The sequence below is a fragment of the Heloderma suspectum genome, chromosome 7, assembly GCF_057233095.1.
Source record: "Heloderma suspectum isolate Gila_16-S chromosome 7, 16-S_ref, whole genome shotgun sequence".
In the NCBI taxonomy this organism is placed as follows: Eukaryota; Metazoa; Chordata; class Lepidosauria; order Squamata; family Helodermatidae; genus Heloderma; species Heloderma suspectum.
In genome coordinates, this window is record NC_139464.1 from 35,073,518 (window position 1) to 35,092,429 (window position 18,912).

At 41.3% G+C, this 18,912-nt stretch overlaps 1 protein-coding gene across 1 annotated transcript in view; it reads right to left on the minus strand.

Annotated features, from left to right (window-relative positions):
- Positions 1 to 93: 93 nt before the first annotated feature.
- NT5DC3 (5'-nucleotidase domain containing 3) overlaps positions 94 to 18,912 on the minus strand; it is a 58,598-nt gene continuing 39,779 nt past the window's right edge. Inside the window, exons 10-14 of the mRNA XM_084809622.1 lie at positions 14,861 to 14,942; positions 13,114 to 13,200; positions 8,946 to 9,086; positions 8,038 to 8,102; positions 94 to 6,361 (exon numbers count right to left, since the gene is read on the minus strand). Of these exons, the coding sequence (XP_084665748.1) occupies positions 6,100 to 6,361; positions 8,038 to 8,102; positions 8,946 to 9,086; positions 13,114 to 13,200; positions 14,861 to 14,942 (637 nt within the window). The 3' untranslated portion in view covers positions 94 to 6,099. The remainder of the gene's footprint in view (positions 6,362 to 8,037; positions 8,103 to 8,945; positions 9,087 to 13,113; positions 13,201 to 14,860; positions 14,943 to 18,912) is intronic.

The window sequence follows — 18,912 nt, forward strand, 5'->3', positions numbered from 1 at the left end:
GTACTCCCCACCGTTTTCCTACAAGTACACATTTCTTCTTTCCACTGAAGGATATTTTCCCCAGATATGACTTCCATACTAATCAAAAACATTAACGAATAGGACAAGACATTTATTGGTATGTAAGTTAACAATAAAAGGTCATATTTTCAGATACAAGAAAAACTGCTTGATAGGAAGTTCCATCCCAAGGATCAGATTCTTTCTTTGGGCCTCCAGCTTGTTGAGAAATGAACCATTTGCCTGATTTTTGGTGTTCAGATAAAGTATACTGACAGACGTCCACATGGCACAATATCAAGGAAATTACAGGTGTTATGTTTCAAAATTGACTACATTAAAAAAAATATCAGCAGTTACACCAAGAATAGCAAGTAATAGCCTTAAAGTTTTCTTAAATATTAGTATGCAGCTGTTTATGCAAACATGTTCCCCAGTCACTTCTCATGCAAAACATTTCACAATACGGTATGCAGAAAATGCATCGCAGCACTGAGCACCAGATAATGCACTTTATACAAAGTACTCAAGTTTTTATTCTGCAACACAAGAGCCTTTCTACAAAGCAGTTCTCAAAATGGTCAGTGTGTTGAGCAGAAATACACCACATTTAACTAGGTTCACTGGATAGTGTAGGCTAATTGAAGAGTTCTGGTAAACCCTTTGAATATTTTATATTATGTATTTTCAGAATATATATAAGTTAACATCTTGAACAAACACAGTCTTTAAAAGGGCTATAAGGAGTGCTAGGTGCATTTCAAGTAATATCAACTCCTGCTTAATCTTCATTAACCATCAGCCCTGTCCTCTGGTTTTTCCGTTTTTGAGCGTTTCGTTTTTAAAAATAGGCAATAAAACAGAGGTAATTGTTTTAGACACAGCTTGGCCAATGACTTGACAGGGTCTTAATTCTCTCCAGCAAAGAACATTAAAATAGTCAGTGGAAGTCATGCATTGCACAGCTAGATCTACACTTGTGCTTTTTATTGAAGTGCATTGATAACTGTTACAAACACATTCCCTAGACTGCTTTTCCAGTGTTATTTCCTGCTTTTTATTGCATATTATCCAAAATGCTGCAACAGATGTCATTGTGCGCACCACAAGGTATAAATGCGCATATAGCATTGTCACGATGGGATTGTTATCAATATGACACGAGGTGTAGATCTGGCCCTTGTCAAGTATAATATGTACAGGCATACAATACTTAACAGCCCAGCAATACTGAAAGATGAGCAAAAGTCCTTCAAGCATACAAGATAACCATTAGGCAATATGGCCATCATTTCAGAGAATTCAGAAGAAGGGCTGAGTCAAAGGGGGGGCACATTCCATGAAAAACTTTAGTGTCAAAAGGAGAGCTCTTTTTGGTGCTGCGGGGAGGTCGCTATGAAAGGACTGCAAAAAAACCCCTGGTATTAGAATGATTGTCTAGGATCACCCACGTAGCCAGCAGAGGAAGCACTGCCCTCTACTAAATGGGCTTCATTTGCCCCTTATGATATCACTACAGAGTTTCATCGAACAGGTTAGCTAGTATTGCAAAATCACATTCAGGACATGATCCTGGAATGGCTGGCATCATTCAAGGGTGACTGAAATGGGGGGAGGGGGGAGCAGCAGGGTGGAGGGAGAAGAATCACTGGCTGGATTAAGGATTTCATGGCCCCCCTGAAATCACAGCCTTCAAAGTAAAAACAGAACCAGGAGAAACTTCACCTCAGCCCTACTTAGAAGTCTTGTTTCAAAGAACTGAAATCTTGGGCAACATGAAGTCATGCCAGCAGGTTGTTCTTAAAAATGATGCAAATTTTCAGAAATATAACATCAGTGCAACTGCAAGCTCTCACATACAAAGAAATGCTTATGGACTTGTAACACACCGCAACAATATTTACCTGCCCAGGATTTGGGGGACCAAATTATTTCCTAAAAGTAAAATGAGAATAATTCTTGCTATATTTTGAATACCTTCAGCAAACAACATAGAAGAAGTTTTTAGAAAATGTTTTCAGGAATGTTGTACTTCTAGGTCATCACGTTGACTGGATTGGGATGCCCATGTTGAAAATCTTATGGTCCTTTAATGTAAGCCTCTTAAAAACTTCAACACATTCATTTTAAATGCATTACTGCAGCAGCCCTTCCTTCTTAGAGGGAACTGGCATTCCAAATTACAGTTTCAGAATTACAGGATTTCAGTTATTCCTCCATTAAAATATGCATAGTGATACCACTCCATTTAAATTGGCTTACTGATCTCCCTACACCCAGTTTTAAACTTAACTAATAATGGAGGAAAAGTTATTAATTGGAAGTGCAATCTACCAAGCAACTCTTCCATACAACCCCCAACTCAACAACAACAACTTACATAGCTGTGGAGTTGAACTGTTTTTGCCTAAAAGTTCTTATTTATTACATTTCTATACTGCTCCATAGCTGAAGCTCTCTGGGAGGTTTACAGAAGTAAAATCCATGAATGCTTTGCTTTTAAGACATTTTAAAATGTAGCCCTACATACCGATAGACCCTGTTCAGATGAGATGGTGGTCCAGCAACAATTTGTGGGTTAATTAACCCATGAATTGTTGGAATGCACACCACACCTGAGCTGCTTCCTGTTTCCAGTAACAACCTTCAAACGCCACATTCAAGGGTAGCTCCCGAGACATTCGAACCCAGGAACTTGGGGTTGTTTATGGGTTAAACAACCCCAAGTTAACCCAAGAACAAGAATTGTGTATGCCCCTGCAATTTGTGGGTTAACTAACTAACCCACAAATTGCCACCATCCACCACTGTTATGTCCTAACCACACAATGGCCTGGATGCAAGCTGTTCTTAGAAGGCAGCCTTCACCCAACCTGGTGACCTCTAAATGGTTTGGACATCAACTGACATCAGCCCCAGCCAGCATGTCTAATGGTAAAGAAGGCTGGGAACTGTAATCCAAAGCATGTGGAGGACAGTAGGTTGCAGAAGGCTGTTTTAAGGTGATTAGACAAATTTGCTGAGGCTAAGGCCATCAATGGCTACAAGTCATGATGGCTATGCTACCTCCAGGTTCAGAAGCAATATGCCTTTATATACCAGTTGCTGGGGAACACAAGTGGGAGGGTGTCACTGCAGTCCTGTCCAGCTTGTAGGCTTCCCATAGCCATCTAGTTGGCCACTGTGGAAAGCAGTCCTGCACAGGTCTTTGGGCTGATTAAGCAGGCCTCTTCTTATGTCTTATCTTATGCTCACCATAAACAGAAGGAGAAAATATATTACTGCTATTCAGAGAATGCTTGCAAAAGAACTAGGAGAAAACAGGGCAGTGTTCACAAGATACAGTGCTACAGAATCAGAAATAAGGTGGATAAGGAAGATGCAGGCTGTAGCATATAAACTCTACTCAGCCATTAAAACAGTCTTAAGAAAAAGTTTGTGCGAAGTCTTGTATTCATACAACTCTGCTAGGTTGGAAACAGAGTGGAAAAGGCTTTCTGATGGTGGAGAGGCATCTTTGGATCAAAGCCATTGCTGTAGGAAGTTTCACTTTAAGCATAGAAACATTGTGGAATTTTTAATATTTACCAAACTTAATAAAAGCTCTTGTACACACAGACCAAATAACTTGTGATGAAGGGACAGGAATGCAATATGTTCAACATAGTGCAGAAATGGGCAAGGGAAGATTACAACAGCTGGGATTGTTTAGCATGGAAAAAAGAGGGTAAGGGGAGACATGATAGAGGTGTACAAAATTATGCATAGTTAAGAGAATCCCTCTTCTCAAAATACTAAAACCCAGGGTCATCCCATGAAGCTGATTGGTGGGAGATTCAGGACAGATAAAAGGAAGGACATCTTCACACAGCGCATAATTAAACTATGGAATTGACTACCACAAGAGGTAGTGATGGCCACCAATTTGGATGGCTTTAAAAGGGGGTTGGACAAATTTCTGGAGGAAAAGGCTATAAGCAGCTACTGGTCCTGATGGCTATAAGTGACCTCCAGTCTCAGAGGCAATATGCCTATGTACACCAGTTGCTGGGGAACATGGGCAGGAAGCTGCTGTTGCACTCATGTCCTGTTTGTGGGTTCCCAGTCAACAGCTGGTTGGCCACTGCACAAACAGAATGCTGGCTTAGATGGACCCTTGGCCTGATGCAGCATGGCTCTTATGTTCTTAACTTATAGGGAAGGGAACGTGCAACCTTTTGCATATAACAAGTAAATATAATAGGTACCATCAAGAAAAGACATTAATGAATCTCGGACTGCATCCCAAACAACCTTACTGGGTAATAAGCCCCGCTGAATACAGTGGGTCTGATTTCAGAGTAAAAATACATAGGCTAGACTCTACCTATACACATCAGGAGGGTACAGACTGCATGGGGGGTGGGGGGGAGATCTGAAATAAGAGTGGGATTGAAACCTGGTATGCCAGTTTGAAGAAAAACTTCTTTTAGATGTTAACATTTTCTCTTCCAAAATGAAATACTTCCTAAAGTTTGTTTTAAATGTATGACTTTGCCCTTCCTGATAAGCATTTAGTATGAAGGCACTTTAAAAACATTTACACTGCAATCATATACGTGTCTAATCAGAAGCAAGTCCTATGGAGTTCAAAAGGGCTTACTTCCAAGTAAGTGGGTATAGGATTGCAGACTGAGTATTAAACAACTACACTTTCTGTAGCCCAGACATAATTCCATGGTGCATTACAGCCCCTGATTTACTATGTTTATGATATACTAGTAAAGTGCCCAGTGCTGTAAGGTTTTTCTAAACATCCATAAGTACTGCTAGTCCTTAATTAGACTGATATATTTCTTCTGTTGCTGTATTTTTGTTGTCTACATAATGGGTTGGATCCAGATTTAGGCGCATGCAACTGGGTTACCAGAAGCAGACTTCCCCAAACCCTCCACATAGTAGCCCCTCCATCCCCCTGAAAATACTAGAACTGGAAGACCCAGCTCAATTGGGTGAGCTGTGGTGTGGGGCAGGGGGAAGGAGAGATCCTTGAAAAACAGGCAGAGACACCTTCTACCAGCAGAGCCCTTCCATTCACAGAAGGCAAATCCTGGATCCAACCCACTATTTCTAAGCCCAGACAACATAACCTTCCTTTTTATATACCAACATGTGAATTTCTTTTACTTTTTTGCCAATTGGCAAATAATTACGCCAATGTACCTCCCGGTTATGGCAGATTGCAACTCCCTTTCCAACACCGGTTATACTTGCAATTGTTGTTTGAATACAATCTAAAAATGAGTGTTATTTCATATACGTACAAAACACAATATGCCAAGTTACAAATTTTGACCCCAGTCCAGCTTGTGCTCAATTAGCTGCACAGCAACTAATCGTTTCCGATGGACATGTACATCTCATCTGCATCAAGACACAACCAGCCAAGGTCAATGCGACCCATTCTGATGCATATCTGCATGCAAGTCTTCCCTGACATCTGGGAAAATGCATTCAGCATTCTTATAGTAAGTAAAATTTTGTTTTGGTAAATACTGCATACAATTACATTTTCCTCCCAAATTTGCTTCCCACCCCACAGGAGCAAGAGCAAATATGATAATTCCCCCCCGCCCATGGCTTTTGTAAGTTTTACATCTCCTCCCCCACCTAGCAGAAAACGAGTTGCACTTTGAGCTAAATGAATCATGATTTAAGACACACCAAAAGTACAAAGCAATTCTCTCCTGGTTAGAGTACACAAGATAAATGTAACAGACTTTGTAAGCCATATGTCTAGAGATATTTAAAGTATTGATTTGTGTGCAAATAATCTTCCCTTCCAGCAAATATTCAGCTGACAGGAGGGATCCATTTTCTCTCAGTGCAATCACAAGTCCCATCAGTTCTCACTAGAGACAAGAGACCAGCTAATATGGACATATTTGCTCTACAGCTATGTACAATAAGACTTGTCACAGCTATTAGTGAAGAGATAGTTGCTTTTAAAGATACATTCATGTTACAATAAATATACTTTACTCTACTGAGCCACTGGGAGGTGGGGGAGGATGGTGAAGGCTTGACATTATAAAAGGTGGGGCATGGGGAAACGAGAACTTATTTGATCTGAATCATCTCTTGCAGAAATGGTATTCTGAATGTACCAGTGCACAGCTGGTCTGACCATGTTGGCAGTTCATGCTGCAAAGGAGTCCTCCTTGGATAAAATGTGTAATCATGGTCATAGTTCAACAGACAACTCAACGATGCCATGTAAATATCAGCAAAGCGAGACAAACGCCTTAAGAAATAAGTTGGGTTCTGGTCAGTCCTGAATAAGCTTCCAAACTGAGAGTTGAAGAAGTTCCTGGTCATTTCTCTGGGGGTGGAAAAGAGGCATTATTAGAACTGTCAGCCCATTAAGTACTTTGCAAGGCTCGTTTACCCTTCATCAGTTAACCAGAGATAATTTCCTAGTTAATTTAAAGTGAATTCATTTATATGCTGAAAAGGACACCACCCTCTGTTGTCAACTGAAGGACAGACAGCCCCAGGGGAAAAAATAGAGCCTTTTGGTTTGCTTCAGTTTCATCTCAAGTTATATGACCATCTGCAATGACAAATCATGTTGGATATGCAGCAAGCACAGCATGACCTAGAGCTAAACTACATACAGTGCTCAATCGCTTATATTTTGACTTGGGTGGCGGTATGTTTGTTTCAAATTGCAGCTCTGGAGGCTACAGTCCAAAGCAGAAGAACCATGGGAAGAAGCCTTTTTAACTCTCTCCCCTCTGTATCTTCCCTCCAAGTGTTAAAGCCTCCCAATGACAAGATCCTCCTCCTCCCTGCAGCCTCCATGGGTGCATCTGTAAAAGACAATAAAGCTCAGGGACAAACTACACAAGGCTGAGCGTTGTTCTAGGGGCCAAACTATACACAACAGGGATGGAAAAGTTGAAGTCCTTCAATTCATAGTAAGAACTCAGGAATCTAGTGCACAGAATATCTGATCTATATTAATATGCTTGTTTCTTCCCTTCACCCTCCCTACTCCCAGCTTCATATCTGTTGACAGTATACTGTTGACAGTATCAGTCCATGGTGAGGTTCAAACAGTGCCAGTTTAAGTACTGCCAGATTTCTTTAAAAGTTCAAAAGTTTCAAGAGCTATGCTCTCAGAGAAATAATTATTTCCAATATGTTTAAAAATCGTGAAGTTCTGAGAAGATGACTGTTGTTCAGTCGTTACGTCGTGTCCGACTCTTCATGACCCCGTGGACCATAGCACGCCAGGCTTTCCTGTCCTCTGCTCTCTCCCAGAGTGTGCATCCGTGGCACTGATTAAAACAGGGTTTTGCGTCACCTTTTACTACTAGTGGTTAGCTACTTTCTGAAAGGAAAAGTTAAAGGGAAGCATCCAGTGGAAATTTAAAAAATGAAATGAAAAGGATCTAGAAAATGGGGGTGGGGGGAGATCACAGTCTTTGCACCAGAGTCTACAAGAAATGTAACATGCACCAGATGCATTTTCCCCAGGATTTTTAAAAAATAGGCCTGGTAATCTTAGGCATAAGGGGAGTTTATTCTCCCTTTAGCTATTTCCTAAGAGTGAGGGAAAGCATGGTGCTTCCATTGCTCTATTCCATCGCTGCCTAACAAAGGGACAAGGATTGGGAAGAGATACTGGGGAAGCTTCTTTGTGCAGGCTTGAAAGACGAAATGCATACTTCAGGTGTAGAAGAAGGGCAAGTAAACAAGACCATGGGCAATTATGTTTGTAACACATCCGACAGTTAAAATATTACTATTTGCAATAGATTCCATCCCTCCATTTCATAATCTGATAAAAATGAAGTCCCTGATCCAATTTTGCAAGACAGAACACAAAAGGAAACCCTAAGCAATTAAAAAAATAATGTAACAGATTCAGAATCCAATGGAGTTGAACTCCCTGCGGCAGTTATTTGTTACTGTTTAATAGAGGTAGTGGGGGAAATGTATCTGGGATTGTTTTTTTAAATCTTGAAACGACTGCCCAATTGTTATGTTTACCTCATTTCCTTTCTTTCCTTTTTCCACTCACGTAAAATCAGCTGAGAGTCAGGATCCCTGTGAACCTGAAAGGATAGCAAAGAGGACATGTAACTTCGCAAGTTCCTAATGGAAACCCCTTAACAGGAAAAGGACATGAGTATATCTTTGTGTGACTATTGTCCAGTTTGCATGATCACTGCAGCTTAAACAAGCCACAGTGGTTTGTTTAAAAGTGCCAGGCACCATTTGCCTAATTACCTGCCTGGGCATGGCTTGTCGTATCATTCAAACCCAGGTGGCATGGCTTGTTTGTGGGGGAAACAAACCTCAAATAACCCAACAGCCCATGATTTACTTGAGGGTTGTTTCCCCCTCCAACAAGCCACGCATCGAGGTTCAGATGACATGACAAACCGCACCCAAGTGGGTAATTAGGCAAATGGCACGCAGCATGAGCCAGCTCGCGCCACAGCTTAAACAAGCCACCAGGTCACTGCTAAACATACTGTTTGCACACCATCAGAAATATGACAGATGGAGAAATGTGGAGTGAACAGAAGTAGAGAGGTTGGTTTTTTTACTCAACAGCGCAGAGTGAATGGAGTATGAAGAAACTTCGTTTAAAATTATTTCCTTCTTCTAATACTACCACTATAATTTCATAGCTTAATTTCAACTGCACTATTACTGGTTTGCTTCAGTGCAAGACTGTTTTATGAAGAGGTCCATGTGGCCAGAAAGGGCGGGGGGGGGGGGGCAGGGAAAGAAATAGGTTTGAATCTAATTTCTATTATAACAGTAGTTTATAGGCATCCGTTCTGATGGTTTGTATTCTGCCTGTTTTAAAAATTACATTTGAAACAACATTAATAGAAGACCTGGAGGAATTTGAAAAGGGGAGGATTGAAAAGACGGAAAGAACAAACCTGCATGTGTTCCAGTAATCCAGTGAGGGTTTGCAGCCAGGTCATGGTCTGAATATACTGCTCTGTGTTCATGATCTTAATCTCTGTTCGTAACTCTGGAATAATGGCACCTGTTCGCCAGCCATGCTTTAAGGTCAAATCCTATTTTTCCCAACCAGGATTGCAAAACATGAAAGTATTAGCGTCAAGACAATTTAAAGCATACTTTCTGTTCTTTCACCCTAAAGGCCATTAGTAAGATATCCCTACTTATACATAAGCAGCTATTAAAGTTAAGTGGCTCAGCTATGCCGTCATGCAAATAATTAAAAGAACAAGCTAAAAAAAAAAAAATCTATTCTGAAGCCAGGCAATCAGACCCAAGAGCCATGAGATTTTAAAAAAAGATCGCTAATAAGGAAGGATATTTTTGTATCAGAAGAATAAAGAAGTATACAATTAGGGAAAGGACTGTAACATTAGAAATGGTAAAATATTAACAGGACCTGTAGTAAATTGCTTAATCGGGACTGGAAATTTTTTTTCTCAATCTAACAAGGAGTTTGAGGCCAAAGACTGACTGCAATCTTATGCACATTTACCTGGCAGTAAATCCCAGTGAGTAAACATGCAGAAGATTGTGCTGTATGTTGTTCAGCAACTTTAATGAGGCATTGGCAAAGTATGTCATCAGAATTCTATTTATCTTGACTGCAGAGTTCAGCACCATATTTTTTTTTTAATTACCTTGGACTGCATCCAGAAGAACTATGAAGAGAAATATTTACTAGTGCTGTTCCATAAAGTCTGGTGTAAGTGCCAGCAGATGTGTCCACACAGTGCTATAATAGCTAGGTTTGAGAATGGTTCAGCTGCTTTGGTTCATAAGTAGAAGAAAATATTAGGATATTCTTCCACTTCCTGATTCATGGCTCTAGTACAAAGTGTAAAATGGTCCACCCATGAGTAGGAAAGGCCCTCCCAAGATCATAAGGAGTTTGTGTATCCAACCCGGTATAATTTATTAATTTATTTTCATATTACAGAATTGCAGTAAGAGTAGAGATTTGGGCTGAAATGAATAAGGGTTTACAAAGTCAACAGCTGTTGGAGAGTCCCCAGGTGAATACAGATAACAGGAATCGCCTTTTTCCAACCACTTGCAAGTTTAATTTAAAATATTTGTATTTCCCTGCCCCATTCAAGGTGCCACAAGGCTCTTTTACAGTCACTATGTGGTGGGTGTGCAATACAGTGAAACTAGAACTGTATTGTTTTTATCAATTTCCTTTTTATAAGTTCCTTTTATAACACCATCTCTAGGAAAACAAAAATTAGGGTAACCTATTTATCTTAAAGTTACTCTGAAATATACTTAATTCTTCCACCACTCTCTCTGTATACAATAAACTTTGGATCAGCCCTGATGCAATACACATATTTTGTTGTTGTTCAGTCGTTAAGTCGTGTCCAACTCTTCGTGACCCCATAGACCATAGCACGCCACGCCTTCCTGTCCTCCGCTCTCTCCCAGAGTGTGCTCAAGTTCATATTCACTGCATCAGTGATGCTATATAGCCATCTCATCCTCTGCCATCCCCTTCTCCTTTTGCCTTCAATCTTTCCCAGCATCAGGGTCTTTTCCAGTGACTTTTCTCTTCACATTAGGTGGCCAAAATATTTGAGCTTCAGCTTCAGTATCTGTCCTTCCAATGAGCACTCAGGGTTGATTTCCTTTAGGATTGACTGATTTGACCTCCTTGCAGTCCAGGGGACTCGTAAGAGTCTTCTCCAGCACCACAGTTCGAAACCATCAATTCTTCGGTGCTCAACCTTCCTTATAGTCCAGCTCTCACAGCCATATATTACTACTGGGAAAACCATAGCTTTGATTATACAAACCTTTGTCAGCAAGGTGATGTCTCTGCTTCTGACTATGCTGTCTAGGTTTGCCATAGCTTTCCTCCCAAGGAGCAAGCGTCTTTTAATTTCATGGCTACATTCACCGTCTGCGCTGATCTTGGAGCCCAAGAAAATAAAATCTGTCACTGCTTCCATTTCTTCCCTTTCTATATGCCAGGAAGTGATGGGGCCAAATGCCATGATCTTAGTTTTTTTAATGTTGAGTTTCAAACCAGCTTTTGCACTCTCCACTTTCACCCTCAACAAGAGGCTCTTTAGATCCTCTTTGCTTTCTGCCATTAGGGTGGTATCGTCTGCGTATCGGAGGTTGTTGATAATTCTCCCAGCAATCTTAATTCCGACCTGTGATTCATCCAACCCGGTGTTTCTCATGATGTACTCTGCATATAACTTAAATAAGCAGGGCGACAATATACAGCCTTATTGTACTCCTTTCCCAATTTTGAACCAATCGGTTGTTCCATGTCCGGTTCTTACTGTTGCTTCTTGAACCTTGTACAGGTTTCTCAGGAGACAGGTAAGGTGGTCTGGTACTCCCATCTCTTTCAGAATTTGCCACAGTTTGTTGTGATCCACACAATCAAAGGCTTTAGCATAGTCAATGAAGCAGAAATAGACGTTTTTCTGGAATTCTCTTGCTTTCTCCATGATCCAGCGAATGCTGATGATTTGATTCCTCTGCCTCTTCGAAACCCGGCCTATACTTCCTTAAATCTATTCCTCACCTCCACTGTATATTCAGGCTTCAGTAATTAAACAGGGATAAAACTGAGGGCTTGCTAGCAATGTCCTTACTAGCATTTGTGCAATGGCATCCAGATTAGAAGGAAATCCTCAAGATTAGGGTGGCCCATTGTTACTTTGATGTGATGCAAGGGTTTTCTCCATGAGTTTAATGTACACTAAAAGTCTGGCTTGATGAAGCATAGTGCAGCACACTACACGGACCAGAGATTCATGTTATGGTTTCCACCAGTCATTGAGCACACCCCTGGCAGTTGCTGGGGCTGGCAGAGAGATTCTTTATGGAATCAACCTCTTCCAGAGAGTAGAGTCTATTTCAAATGTTACACCATCTACATGACAGCCATTAAGCAAAGCTGTTGCTGGGTTGTTGTTTTTTATTACAGCTTCCATGACTGTGGAGGTGGGCAGGTGCCAATGTAACCTTTGAAGTTAGTCATCATAGAGTGCCTCTATTAAATCCAGTGTCAGCACAAATCATAGCAGGAGTCTTTGCACCAAAAATGCACCTCCACCTATGTGTCAATATGCATGCTGTATATGGTCTTCACCACCAAGCTAACCCTTTGTACACCTGCCTTCCCAAACCTGGTGCCCTCCAGATGTGTTGGACTACAACTCCCAGCATCCCTGGCTAGGGATGCTGGCAGCTGTAGGCCAACACATCTGGAGGCCACCAAGTTGCGGAAGGCTGATGTATATCACCTTGACCACTTGAATACATTGATGAGGAATTTATAAAATTCCACACATATAAAAATGCCAACAGAGTGTTGAAAGGGCAGGTGTAGGGACTAGTCATGCTGCACATTATCACTTGCCTAAAATTTGGAGACATTCTGAAAGCTGGCAATATCCCTGAGCCTTAATCTAAGTGCTACTGAACAAACTGAATACATAAATATTAATAAACTGATGATGACCATTTTCTTTGCCTGTACGTTACCTCCTCCTCAGCCTCACTATCCAGCTACATTGAGGTAATCTTTTGCCCAGCTTATATGCATAGATATGGAAGCATGCTGTCTTGTAGCATTTAAGTGTCACAGAATTGTACAAAAGAGGAAGAATACACACACATAACGTATGCCCCAAGATGGCCTGGCCAGAGAGAAAACAGTTCACAACTAAATTACACTGCACACCAAATTACTCAGGAGGATTACTATTTTCCATTTAAATATTTATACAATTAGGCAATAAACGCCATTTGAACTGCAATTATTCCTATTTTAGGCCACCCACATATATAGCCTTTTATACTTACCAGAGACTCATGTGTCCTACAACCTTGTTCGTAACAAGCACTGAACTCAAAACTACATGGCAGGTGGAATAAGAGGCTTACGGTTAACAGAAAAGTAATCCCATCGATGATTTCCCCACTTTTTATGGCAGAAACATGGCAATTTTCTCAATTTTTATAAATTTATTTCCTTTAGCAAACTAATTTCACAATGTATAGTCCACTCCTGTAGTCATTACCATCATTTATGAAACAAGCAGGGAACAAGCTACTTACTGCTAGATCACTGTAAATATGATCACCAAAATACAATACTTTAGAACCCCTCCAGCCAGTCAGTTTCAGAAACTCATACAAGTTACCCTACAAAACAAGGGGGTGGGGGAGGAAGTTGTTATGAGACATATACAAAATTTGGTGATTGGGGAGAAGTAAAGCTTTGCTTTTTGCATGGAAAGCAGGTTACAATTTTCTCACTAATATAAGTTGTCCCTTAGTCTCATGTACCATCTCCATAACAGGATCCAACGTTTGTATGCCCTTTGTTGTTGTCTATACCAAAGATAGCTTCACTTCTCTCTTTTTAGGATCAAATGTTATCATGGGAACTGTGTAGTGGTTAGAGTCTTGGACTGGGAGTCAGGAGATCCAAGTTCTAGTCCCCACTCAGCCATGAAGCTCACTGGGTGACTCTGGGTCAGTCACTGACTCTCAGTCTAACCAACCTCCCAGGGTTGTTGTGAGGATAAAATGGAGAGGAGGTAAGCCACCTTGGGTTCCTTTTAAGAGGAAAAAAGGCGAGACATAAATGTTATCATCGTTATCATCATCATTAATTAAATTAATATATTTTCAATCCAACATTATTTGGTGGAGGGGAGAGAGGAGAGAAGCTAGACCAATAGGACCGGGATTCTGTGCTGGTTTGAGTTGTGTGTAGTGTTCATGAGAACCAGTCTAGTGTATACAATACTGCCCTATTCATAGTAATATAAAATCTAAGGAAATGCTTTATATCAAGTTAGACCACAGATCCAGATAACTCAGTACTGCCTATTTGTAATAGCAGCTCTCCAAGGTATCTAGTCTCTTCTAGCCCTCTAACTGGTAGTGTCAGAGACTGAACCTGTGACTTCTACATAAAGACCATATGCTTTACCACAAAATCATGTACCCTTCAAGAATTTACACACAAAAAGCTGACCAGGTTTTAAAAACTTTGGTTACAACAATTTTGAATCACACTCACTCAATTTTGAATCTCTGATCCTGCAGCTATTTTCTTTTGATGTACAACGAATCCTACCAGAGCTCAAGGTGGAACATAGGAAGCTGCCTTCTACTGAGTCAGGCCAATGTAGGCCAATGACTACTACAGATCAATGACTACTACATTGTCTTCTAGTAGCAACTTTCCAGGGTTTCAGGCTTTCCCAGCACTACCTGGAGATGCAGGGATTGAATCAGGGACCTTCTGTATGCAAAGTACGTGCCTCTACCTCCTCCATAATTTTCTTGGTTGCCTACTGGTCATTTTACATTTCAGAAGAATGAGGAGACAAGTCCTTCAGACACAGAGGTGCACATCTAGTTTAGGACCAGTGAGGAAAGTCTAATTTTACAGACAAGGAACTGAGGTAGAGTGTTTTACCCAAAGTTACCCAAAATGTACATGGCTCAGGGGCTTTGAACCTAAATATCCCAGGTTCAGATCTCAAACACTAGTCCTTGATGTACTGGACTCATCTTTAAGCTAATCGTTTTACAGGAAAATCAGTATCTGTCACACCAACACAGTCATACCTATACTTTTTGTAACAATATGGAGAAACAAAAGGATTCAATATAAAATACATACACAAATACTAGATGGACACACAGTTCTGAATGCTGCTGTGTTAAGGTTGTTTTGGTTTCCTGTTTGAATTGTTGTTTTACCATGATTATTAGCTGCTTGTAGGTCTTGCTTGAGGAAGAAATATGGGATAGAAATATTTTAAATATTTTAAGAAACAAAAGATACCTGTTTGTAGATATGTCCTTTCCGCAATTCATGAATTTTGTCCCAAAGTAAAACCCCTCTTTCATTCACTTTGCGGAAAGGTCTAAAAAAGGGGGAAAAAACAGGGCAAAGATCAATCATCCAAGAGCACCAATACTACCACCAAGGGGACGCAGGTGCCACCAGAATATTTATGAGATGAGGACACAATGAAACACCCTTGCACACAGTTCCCCACAAAACAGCTCTAAAAAAACTACAGGTCTACATAGATTTTTCATAAGAAGCTTAAGCTTCAGAAGTGTAATTTTGGCATGAGCATTAAATAAAGCTTCCTAAAAGCAACGAAACATGCAGCCTAGAGAATTTTGATTAAAGATCTAGTTAAACGGAATCTGGATAGGACCATCAGGGATTGTATTGATTCTCTAAACCCTGCAGGACTACAAAAGCTTACATGTGGATGATCTTGGGAGGTACCTTCCAGTTTTACCAATTCATCATTTTTTAACAACAGGTGATCAATCCTTTTGGCAAGTGTGCCTCAGTTCACACTTCTTTAAACCACATTGTTTGACAGTTCTAGACTGATATAGAAGCCTAATCTGATAATTGGTCAGTCCTTAAATCAGACACTATCAGATTTGTTACTTAAGCTTTATGAAAGATTCTTAAGCTTTTCATATATTAATTACTCAATGCTTTTTCCTTGCCTTCTGCATCAACATCTGGCCTATTACAATCATACATTTTACTTCCCACCTGCCACTGGAAAGAGAATTGAGACTGAATCAAGGAGGGAATGGGAAGGGAGGGGCAGAAATGAAAATGGAAATGAAGTGGGAAAGGGTTGGGATTGTCTTTGTAAAAAAAAAAAAAGTTATAAAAACCATAAAATAGTGGAAGGCGGTAGCACAGATTACAACAGAAAAATTAATTGGTGGTTTCCCCTTTAAAAAATATTGCTTCCACCACCCAAAGTGAGAGAGGGTACACTTTTAGAGGAAAGGTTGGTGTTTTTGTTCACTTTCTAAATTAATGCTGCAAAAGGATTAAAGCAGATCTGATCTAATGTTTAATTTGGCTGTTTTTGAAGTTCGCTTCTCCTAAGCAGTATGAAGAGTGACGCCTCTTCCTCCTCTCCCCATGCCTTTGCCTAGTTTTGTCTCTAGTCTACCATGCTGGAGAGGCCGACAAGACAGGCTCTAAACCATACCTGCATTCACAAGCTCCCAAGTACTCCTGACCAAGTGCTCTACATGCCCATCGCTTGGGCAATTTGAGACACCTATACTGCAGTTGATTAACCCATACCAACGAGTGTATGGGTAGTGCTTAGAGAGCCAGTGTAGTGTAGCGATTAGAGTGTTAGACTGGGACTTGGGAGACCTGGGTTCTAGTCCCTACTTTGTCATGAAGCTCACTGGGTAACTTTGGGTGAGTCACTGACTCTCAGCCTAACCTACCTCACAGGGTTATTGTGAAGATAAAATGGAGAAGACGTCTGTGTAAGCTGCCTTGGGTTCTTTGCAAGAGGAAAAAAGATGGGATATAAATCATAGAATCATAGAATAGTAGGGTTGGAAGGGGCCTACAAGGCCATCGAGTCCAACCCCCTGCTCAATGCAGGAATCCAAGTCAGAGCATCCCTGACAAATGGCTGTCCAGCCTCGTCTTGAAGGCCTCCAGTGTGGGAGAGCCCACCACCTCCCCAGGTAATTGGTTCCATTGCCGTATTGCTCTGACACTCAGGAAGTTTTTCCTGATGTTCAGTCGGAATCTGGCTTCCTGTAACTTGAGCCCATTATTCCGTGTCCTGCACTCTGGGATGATCAAGAAGAGATCCTGGCCTTCTTCTCTGTGACAACCTTTCAAGTACTTGAAGAGCGCTATCATATCTCCCCTCAGTCTTCTCTTCTCAAGGCTAAACATGCCCAGTTCTTTCAGTCTCTCTTCATAGGGCTTTGTTTCCAGTCCCCTGATCATCTTTGTTGCCCTCCTTTGAACCCTCTCCAGCTTGTCTGCATCCTTCTTAAAGTGTGGTGCCCAGAACTGGACACAGTACTCCAGATGAGGCCTAACCAGTGCTGAGTAGAGGGGAACTAGTACTTCCCGGGATTTGGAAGCGATGCTTCTATGAATGCAGCCCAAAATAGCATTTGCCTTTTTTGCAGCCACATCACATTGTTGGCTCATATTCAGCTTGTGATCGACGACAATTCCAAGATCCTTCTCGCTCGTAGTGTGGTTGAGCCACGTATCCCCCATCTTGTAACTGTGCATTTGGTTTCTTTTTCCTAGGTGCAGAACTTGGCATTTGTCCCTATTAAATGCCATTCTGTTGTTTTCTGCCCAGCACTCCAGTCTATCCAGATCACTTTGAATTTTGTTTCTGTCTTCCAAAGTATTAGCTATCCCGCCCAATTTTGTGTCATCTGCAAATTTGATCAGCATTCCCTGCACCTCCTCCTCCAAGTCATTAATAAAAATATTGAAGAGCACTGGGCCCAGGACTGAGCCCTGCGGTACCCCACTCGTTACCTCTCCCCAGCTTGAGAAGGTCCCATTGATAAGCACTCTTTGAGTCCGATTCTGTAGCCAACTGTGGATCCACTGGATCGTTGTTTCATCTAGCCCACTTCGAGCTAGTTTGCTCATCAGGATATCATGGGGCACTTTGTCGAAAGCTTTGCTGAAGTCGAGGTATATGATGTCTACAGCATTCCCACGGTCTACAAGGGAGGTGACTTGACCAAAAAATGAGATCAGATTTGTCTGGCAGGACTTGTTTTTGACAAATCCATGTTGGCTTCGAGTAATCACTGCATTGTTGTCAAGGTGCTTCCAGATGGATTGCTTTATGATCTGCTCCAGAATTTTCCCAGGGATTGATGTCAGACTGACTGGTCTGTAGTTCCCAGGTTCCTCCTTTTTACCCTTTTTGAAGATAGGGACAACGTTAGCCCTCCTCCAGTCATCTGGCACTTCCCCGGTCCTCCATGATTTCTCAAAGAGAATAGACAGCGGTTCTGAGAGCTCTTCTGCCAGTTCCTTTATGACTCTAGGATGCAGTTCATCTGGCCCTGGAGATTTGAACTCATTCAAAGTAATGAGGTGTTCCTTGACCATATGCCTGTCGATCTCAAGCTGCAATCCTGCCCCTTCAGCCTGTACTTCGCCTTTGCCAGGGGGGTCATAGACCCTCTTTTGGGAGAAGACTGAGCCAAAGTAGGAATTGAGCACCTCTGCCTTTTCTTTGTCCTCTGTTATCATTTTGCCATCCTTATTTAATAGCTGAACAACCATTTCTTTCCTCTGCCTTTTACTATGCACGTAGCTGAAGAAAGCCTTTTTGTTGTTTTTAGCATCCCTCGCTAACCTCACCTCGTTCTCCGCTTTAGCCTTCCTGACGCCATCCCTGCAATTCTGTGCTACCTGCCTGTACTCTTCCTTTGTTACTTGGCCTTCTTTCCACTTCCTATATGTGTCCTTTTTTGTTTTCAGGTCATCCCTAAGCTTTTTGTGAAGCCACATTGGCTTCTTCTGTTGTCTTCCACCTTTTCTTCTTGTTGGAATTGTTTGTGATTGTGCCTTGAGAATTTCCTTTTTTAAAAGTTCCCACCCATCTTGGACTCCTTTTCTCGCTAGCATTGCTTGCCATGGGACCTTACTGATCATTGTTCTGAGTTTATTAAAATCAGCTTTCCTAAAATCCAGGGTACGCGTTTGAGTACACTCGGCTTTTGCTTCCCTTAGAACCAAGAACTCAAGTACAACATGGTCGCTTTCCCCCAGAGTTCCTGTAACTGCTACTTTATCCACTAAGTCATCTCTGTTGGTTAGGATCAAGTCAAGGATAGCCGATCCTCTAGTTCCTTCCTCTACTTTCTGTAGGAGGAAGTTATCCGCCACACAAGTCAGGAATTTCCTGGAGGGGCCATGTTTTGCAGAATTTGTCTCCCAACAAATATCGGGGAAATTGAAGTCCCCCATTACTACTACATCATGCTTCCTTAAAACATTGGCTATTTGCTTTTCAAAAGTTTCATCCTTGGCTTCTCCTTGATTGGGTG